The 8,445-nt window shown below is 44.0% G+C and overlaps 1 protein-coding gene across 6 annotated transcripts in view; it reads right to left on the minus strand.

Annotated features, from left to right (window-relative positions):
- The window catches only part of LOC147108427 (scaffold attachment factor B2-like), a 155,000-nt gene that overhangs the window by 50,736 nt on the left and 95,819 nt on the right, over positions 1-8,445 (minus strand). For 5 of the 6 annotated variants that reach the window (XR_015080591.1, XM_086005052.1, XM_086005054.1 and 2 more), the window contains one exon: positions 811-970. Coding sequence is in view for 5 of the 6 variants with exons in the window: in XM_086005052.1 (XP_085861178.1) it covers positions 811-970 (160 nt within the window). In the remaining variant the exon portion in view is untranslated. The remainder of the gene's footprint in view (positions 1-810; positions 971-8,445) is intronic. The other variant, XM_086005053.1, reaches the window with a different exon arrangement.

Below are 8,445 nucleotides of genomic sequence, written 5' to 3' on the forward strand. Positions count from 1 at the left end.
ATCGAAGGCAGGGCTGCGATCGAACAAAACCTTTCAGGCGACCTCTCAGTTTTTCACTGATTTCCTCCCCTTGCTCTCTATCTGCATGGCTTTCAATTTTTCTCTCTCCATTTCTCATCTTTTTCCTTTCCACTCCAACAGAAGCCTGCAGCCAAACCTGAGCCTATGACCTTCTGAAAGGCATAGAAATGGTCCCGTCTCTCCCTGGCTATGAAGCCACAATTCAATTCTCGGGGAACAGCACAATCCTGAAACTCCCTTCAGAAGAGCCCAACTGTGACAGAAATACATGACATTACAGACCAGGGGTTCATTCCCATCACCAATGGAACCAATAATCAAAATTGTGCATGGTGGTGGGAGCGGGTGAAGAATACAAGATGAATCATTAATACAGTGTGCCGTTTTGGGACATCCCATTATAGAAAGGACATTAAAGCCATAGAAAGCGTACAACGTAGACTCACCAGGATGACACCAGGGATGGAAAACTATAGCTATAGCAGAAAAGGTTAAAAGGACATTTAATAGAATTTTTGAAATTCTGAAGGATGCTGCTCTTCCTGTTATCCTTCTCTATCATTCCTGACTATTTTAGAACAAGGAATCTTTAGTTCCCAGCTGAAGCCAAGTTTTTGTTCTCATTATAACATCACATTAGCACCTCTAGTTCCTCAGTTTAATTTATAATGTTTTGTGAGGTTTGCATACAAGGACTGGCCATTCATACACCTAATTACCATTCCCCCTTCCATTTAGTCAGCCTGTAGGTGTGTTACCACAATCCACTCTGCAGTTTCCTTTCCTTACCCCTTCTATGAGCAATCTCTCCCTCTCCAGTGCCTCTCGCTCCAGTCTCTCTCTTTCAAGGCGCATCCTCTCAATCTGCAGTCGGTCTCGTTCCCTCTCCAGCATTTCTCTACCTTCCCGCTCCCGTCGGCTTTCTCGATCCCACACCTCACGTTCTCTGCTGGGGAAAGAAAATAGAATCATAGAATGGTTACAGCACAGGAGGCCGCCAGTTGGCCCATCCCAGCTCTCTGCAAGAACACTTCAGCTAGTCCCACTCCCCTGCCCTTTCCACGTAGCCCAGCAAATCTTTTTCCTTCAGGTACTTATCCAATTCCCTTTTGAAAGCCAAGATTGAATCTGCCTCCACCACCCTTTCAGGGAGTGCATTCCAAATCCTAACCACTAGTTGCGTAAAAAAGTTATTCCTCGTGCCGCCTTTGGTTCTTCTGCCAATCACCTTAAATCTGTGTCCACTGGTTCTCGACCCTTCCGCCAATGGGAACAATTTCTCTCTCTACTCTGTCTGGACCCCTCGTGATTTGAACACCTCTATCAAATCTCCTCTCAACCTTCTCTGCTCTAAGGAGAACAATCCCAGCTTCTCCAGTCTATCCACGTAACTGAAGTCCCTCATTCCTGGAACCATTCTTGTAAATCTTTTCTGCACCCTCTCGAAGGCCTTCACATCCTTCCTAAAGTGCGGTGCCCAGAATTGGACACAATATTCCAGTTGAGGCCAAACCAGTGTTTTATAAAGGTTCATTGAGTGCTGTTGGAGTTTTGCTAAGTGGGAGAGTTCGGATAAGTGGGAGGTGAGGGTGTGTTTTTTGCTCTGTTTTGTTCCCCACTCCCAGGCTTAGACATCACTGCGGAGGCGGAGCAGCGAGACGAGTCAACCAAACAGGCTCCACAGACATTATTCAAGGAGGAGGTTGGTGATCAGCTGGTTGGTTGGTTTTCTTCCTTCTCTTCTCTTTCATACCTTTAAGTTGGTAAGTCCTATTGAATAGTGGTGTGATATTATCATATATATCCGGGCAGGGTCTTCATAACTAATAATAAGAAATTTAATTAATTATATAGAATGGAGCAGGTGATGTGTTACTGTTGCGAGATGTGGGAGCCAGTGAACCCCATTGAGGCTAACGGTGATTACATCTGCGACAAGTGTTTGCTGCTAGAGGAACTCAAGTTCCATGTTATGGAGCTTGAGACCGAGCTTCGGACACTGCGACACATCAGGGAGGGGGAGAAGTTCCTGGACTCTATGTTTCAGGAGATGGTCACACCTATGAAGTTAATTACTGCAGATGTAGTCCGTGGTCAGGGACAGGACGGTGTGACTACGAGTGAGGAAGGTACAGGGATCCAGGATGTAGTGTTGAAGGAGACGCAGCCCTTGTTCTTGTCCAGCAGGATCGAGGTTCTTACTCCCTGTGAGGGCGGGAGCGGGGACTGCAGGGAGGATGAGCAACCTGGCCACAGCACCGTGGTACAGGGGGCCATTCAAGTGGAGGGAGTAAAAAGAAATGTTGTAGTGGTAGGGGATAGTATCATTAGGGGGATAGATAGGGTTCTCTGCAGTCAAGAGCGGGAGTCCCGAAGGCTGTGTTGCCTGCCTGGTGCCAGGGTTAAGGACATCTCTTCTGGGCTGGAAAGAAACTTGCAGTGGGAGGGGGAGGATCCAGTTGTCGTGGTCCATGTTGGTACAAACGACGTAGATAGGACAAGGAAGACGGTTCTGTTAAAGGAGTATGAGCAGCTAGGGGTCAAATTAAAAAACAGAACCTCAAGGGTAATAATCTCTGGGTTATTACCTGAGCCACGAGCGAATTTGGCTAGGATAAATAAAATTAAAGAGTTAAATGCGTGGCTCAAAGACTGGTGTGGGAGAAATGGGTTTTGCTTCTTGGGACACTGGCACCAGTACTGGGACAGGAGGGAGCTGTTCTGTTGGGACGGACTCCACTTGGCCAGTGCTGGGACTAGAGTCCTGGCGAATCATATAACTAGGGCTGTAGAGAGGGCTTTAAACTAATTAGTGGGGGGGAGGTTTCTAGAGAGCAAATAATAGAAATGACAACAGAGAAGGTCATAGACTTAGGTAGCAGTGGGGGAATTAAAAAACAGAATGTGTCAGGAAGGGACAGAAGGTATGGAGTAAAAAGTAAAGTACTAAAAAGGGAAAAAACAGGAACTAAGTGTTACAAAACATATTTGAAAGTTCTTTATCTGAATGCACGTAGCATTCGTAACAAAATGAATGAGTTAACGGCACAAATAATGACATATGGGTATGATCTTGTGGCCATTACAGAAACATGGCTGCAGGGTGACCATGACTGGGAATTAAACATACCGGGTTATTTAACAATCAGGAAGGACAGGCAGGAAGGGAGAGGAGGTGGGGTGGCTATGTTAATAAAGGAAGGAATCGCTATAATACAGAGAAATGATATTGGGTCAAAGGAGCAGGATAGTGAAACAGTTTGGGTGGAGGTAAGGAATAATAAGGGGAAAAAAACACTAGTGGGTGTAGTCTATAGGCCTCCGAACAGTTGCAACTCTGTTGGACGGAGTATTAATCAGGAAATAGTTGAGGCTTGTAATAAGGGAACAGCTATAATTATGGGGGATTTTAATTATCATATTAACTGGACAAATCAAATTGGGCAGAGCAGCCTTGAGGAAGAGTTCATTGAGTGTATTAGGGATGGGTTTCTTGAGCAGTATGTAACTGAACCGACCAGGGGGCAAGCAACCTTAGATTTGGTCCTGTGTAATGAGACAGGATTAATTAAAAATGTCCTAGTAAAGGATCCCCTTGGAATGAGTGACCATAACATGGTTGAGTTCCATATTCAATTAGAGGGTGAGAAGGTTGGATCTCAAACAAGCGTGCTGAGCTTGAATAAAGGAGACTATGAAGGTATGAGAGCGGAATTAATTAGAGTGGACTGGGAAAATAGATTAAAGGGTAAGACGGTACATGACCAGTGGTGTACATTTAAGGAGTTATTTTACAACTTCCAAGAAAAATATATTCCACTGAGGAAAAAAGGGTGTAAAAGAAAAGATAGCCATCCGTGGCTAAGTAAAGTAATTAAGGATAGTATCCGACTAAAAACAAGGGCATATAAGGTAGCCAAATCTAGTGGGAGGATGGAAGATTGGGAAGTCTTTAAAAGACAGCAAAAAATAACAAAAAGATTGATTAAGAAAGGGAAGATAGATTATGAAAGTAAATTAGCAAAAAATATAAAAACAGACAGTAAAAGTTTCTATAGTTATATAAAAAGAAAAAGGGTGGCTAAAGTAAATGTTGGTCCCTTAGAGGATGAGACCGGGAAATTAATGGTGGGAAACATGGAGATGGCAAAAACACTGAACAATTATTTTGTATCAGTCTTTACAGTAGAGGACACTAAGAATATCCCAACACTGGACAAACAGGGGGCTCTAGGGGAGGAGGAACTAAATACAATTAAAATCACGAAGGAAGTGGTACTTGGTAAAATAATGGGACTCAAGGCGGATAAATCCCCTGGACCTGATGGCTTGCATCCCAGGGTCTTGAGGGAAGTAGCGGTAGGGATTGTGGATGCATTGGTAATAATTTTCCAAAACTCACTGGACTCAGCAAAGGTCCCGGCAGATTGGAAAACTGCTAATGTAACACCATTATTTAAAAAGGGTAGTAGGCAGAAGGCTGGAAACTATAGACCTGTTAGCCTAACATCTGTGGTTGGTAAAATGTTAGAGTCCATTATTAAGGAGACAGTAACGGGACATTTGGATAAACATAATTTAATAGGGCAAACTCAGCATGGTTTCATGAAGGGGAAGTCATGTTTAACAAATTTGCTTGAGTTTTTTGAGGAAGTAACATACAGGGTGGATAAAGGGGAACCAGTGGACGTAGTGTATTTAGACTTCCAAAAGGCATTTGACAAGGTGCCACACAAAAGATTATTGCTCAAGATAAAAAATCACGGGATTGGGGGTAATATTCTGGCATGGGTGGAGGATTGGCTCTCTAACAGAAAGCAGAGAGTTGGGATAAATGGTTCGTTCTCAGATTGGCAACCAGTAACTAGTGGTGTTCCGCAGGGGTCAGTGCTGGGTCCCCAACTCTTTACAATCTACATTAACGATTTGGAGGAGGGGACCGAGTGTAACATATCAAAGTTTGCAGATGATACAAAGATGGGACGGAAAGTAGTGAGTGAGGAGGACATAAAAAACCTGCAAAGGGACATAGACAGGCTAAGTAAGTGGGCAGAGATTTGGCAGATGGAATACAATACTGGAAAGTGTGAGGTTATGCACTTTGGCAGGAAAAATCATAGAGCAAGTTATTATCTTAATGGCAAGAAACTGGAAAGTACTGTAGTACAAAGGGATCTGGGGATCCTGGTGCACGAAACTCAAAAAGTTAGTATGCAGGTGCAGCAAGTGATCAAGAAGGCCAATGGAATGTTGGCTTTTATTGCTAGGGGGTTGGAATATAAAAACAGGGAGGTATTGCTGCAGTTGTACAAGGTATTGGTGAGGCCGCACCTGGAATACTGCATACAGTTTTGGTGTCCGTACTTAAGAAAAGACATACTTGCTCTCGAGTCAGTACAAAGAAGGTTCACTCGGTTAATCCCGGGGATGAGGGGGTGGTCATATGAGGAGAGGCTGAGGGCTGAGTAGATTGGGACTCTACTCATTGGAGTTCAGAAGAATGAGAGGCGATCTTATTGAAACATATAAGATTGTGAAGGGGCTTGATCGGGTGGATGCGGTGAGGATGTTCCCGATGATGGGTGAAACTAGAACTAGGGGGCATAATCTTAAAATAAGGGGCTGCTCATTCAAAACTGAGATGAGGAGAAACTTCTTCACTCAGAGGGTGGTAGGTTTGTGGAATTTGCTGCCCCAGAAAGCTGTGGAAGCTACATCATTAAATAAATTTAAAACAGAAATAGATAGTTTCCAAGAAGTAAAGGGAATAAAGGGTTACGGGGAGCGGGCAGGAAATTGGACATGAGTCTGGGTTCGGAATGGTCATGGCCCTGTGGGTAGTGGAGCGGGCCCAGGGGCCGTGTAGCCTTGTTCTGCTCCTACTGTGTTCTAATTCTGTTAGATTTCAGGAGATGGTTTTATTCCTGTTCCTGGCTGGGGTGGAGATCGCCTTTACAGAAGGTAAGTACTGTAGAAAATATAGGGACAGAGTGATCTCCTGGAAGAATTTCGATCGCCTAGATGGGTCGGAGAGGAATTTCCCAGATTTTTTTCTCCCAAATTGGCCATTGGGTCTTTATCTGGTTTTTCGCCTCTCCCGGGAGATCACATGGGTTCGGGTGGATGAGAGTGATAGAAGATTTGAGGTTAGGATCAGATCAGCCATGATCTTATTGAATGGTGGAGCAGGCTCGAGGGGCCGATTGGCCTACTCCTGCTCCTATTTCTTATGTTCTTATGTTCTTATTATAACTTCCATGCTTTTGTACTCTATACCTCTATTTATGAAGCCCAGGAGTATGGTTTTTTAACACGATGGGCCGAAATGGCCTCCTTCCGAGCTGTAACTTTCTATGATTCTTTGAACCGCTTTCTCAACCTGCCCTGCCACCTTCAACAATTTGTGCACATATACCCACAGGTGTCTCTGTCATGCACTCCCTTTAGGATTGTACCCTATAGTTTATATTGCCTCTCTTCATTCTTCCTACCAAAATGCATCACTTCACACTTTTCTGTGTTAAACTTCATCTGCCAAGTGTCCACCCATTCCACCAGCCTGTCTATGTCCTTTTAAAGTCTATCACTATCCTTCTCATTGTTCACTATACTTCCAAGTTTTGTGTCATCTGCAATTTTTGAAATTGTGCCCTATACACCAAAGTCTAAATCATCATTAATATATATCAAGAAAAGCAGTGGTCCTAGTACTGACCCCTGGGAAACACCACTGTGTACCTTCCTCCAGTCCGAAAAACAACTGTTCATCACTACTCTCGGTTTCCTGTCACTTAGCCAATTTCGTATCCATGCTGCCACTGTCCCTTTTATTCCATGGACTTCAAATTTGCTGGTAAGCCTATTATGTGGCACTTTATCAAATGCCTTTTGGAAGTCTATGCACACCACATCAACCCTCTCTGTTACCTCATCAAAAAACTCAATCAAGTTAGTTAAACACGATTTGCCTTTAACAAATCCATGCTGGCTTTCCTTAATTAATCCACACTTGTCCAAGTGACTGTTCATTTTGTCCTGGATTATCATTTCTAAAAGTTTCCCCACCACCGAGGTTAAACTGACTGGCCTGTAGTTGCTGAGTTTATCCTTACACCCTTTTTTGAACAAGGGTGTAACATTTGCAATTCTCCAGTCCTCTGACATCACCCCCATATCCAAGGAGGATTGGAAGATTATGGCCAGTACCTCCACAATCTCCACTTTTACTTCCCTCAGCATTCTAGAATGTATCCCATCCGGTCCTGGTGACTTATCTATTTTAAGTACAACCAGCCTTTCTAGTACCTCCTCTATCAATTTTTATCCCATCCAATATCTCAACTACTTCCTCTTTCACCATGACTTTGCATCTGTCTTTACTAAGGAAGAAGATGCTGCCAAAGTACTTATTTAGTACCTCAGCCATGCGTAGGTCTCCATTTTGGTCCCGAATCGGTTCCACCCCTCCTCTTACTACCCGTTTACTATTTATATGCCTGTAGAAGACTTTTGGATTCCATTAGCTGCCAATCTATTTTCATACTCTCTCTTTGCCCCCTCTTACTTCCTTTTTCACTTCCCCTCTGAATTTTCTATTTTCAGCCCGGTTCTCACTTGTATTCTCAACCTGACATCTGTCGTACGCCCCCTTTTTCTGCTTCATTTTACTCTCTATCTCTTTTGTCATCCAGAGAGCTCTGGCTTTAGTTGCTCTACCTTTCCCCCTCGTGGGAATGTACGAAGACTGTACCCAAACCATCCCTTCTTTAAAGGCAGCCCATTGTTCGATTACAGTTCTGCCTGCCAATCTTTGATTCCAATTTATCCGGGCGAGATCCATTTTCAAACCACTGAAATTGGCATTCCTCCAATTAAGTATTTTTACTCTAGATTGCTCCCTGTCCTTTTCCATAGCTAATCTAAATCTTATGATACTATGATCACTGTTCCCTACATGTTCCCCCACTGACACTTGCTCGACTTGACCCACCTCATTCCCCAGAACCAGATCAAGCAATGCCTCCTTCCTTGTTGGGCAGGAAACATGCTGATCAAGAAAGTTCTCCTGAACACACTTCAGAAATGCTTCTCCCTCTCTGCTCTTTACACTATTACAATCCCAGTCCATATTAGGATAGCTGAAGTCCCCCATTATCACTACTCTATAGTTCTTGCACCTTTCTGTAATTTCCCTGCAGATTTGCTCCTCTATATCCATCCCACTAGTTGGCGGCCTATAGAATACACCTAGTAGTGTAAAGGCACCTCTATCGTTTCACAACTTTAACCAAATAGATTTCCTTGACCCTTCCAGGACATCCTCTTTCTCCGGCACTGTAATATTCTCTGCGGGGCAGAGCACAGGGGGAGAGGAGGAGAGGGGGGGGGGGGAGAAAGAGAGAGAGAGGGGGGAGGGGGGCGGGG

Source organism: Somniosus microcephalus, chromosome 13 (assembly GCF_052327205.1).
Source record: "Somniosus microcephalus isolate GS21.2 chromosome 13, FLI_Smic_1.0, whole genome shotgun sequence".
In the NCBI taxonomy this organism is placed as follows: Eukaryota; Metazoa; Chordata; class Chondrichthyes; order Squaliformes; family Somniosidae; genus Somniosus; species Somniosus microcephalus.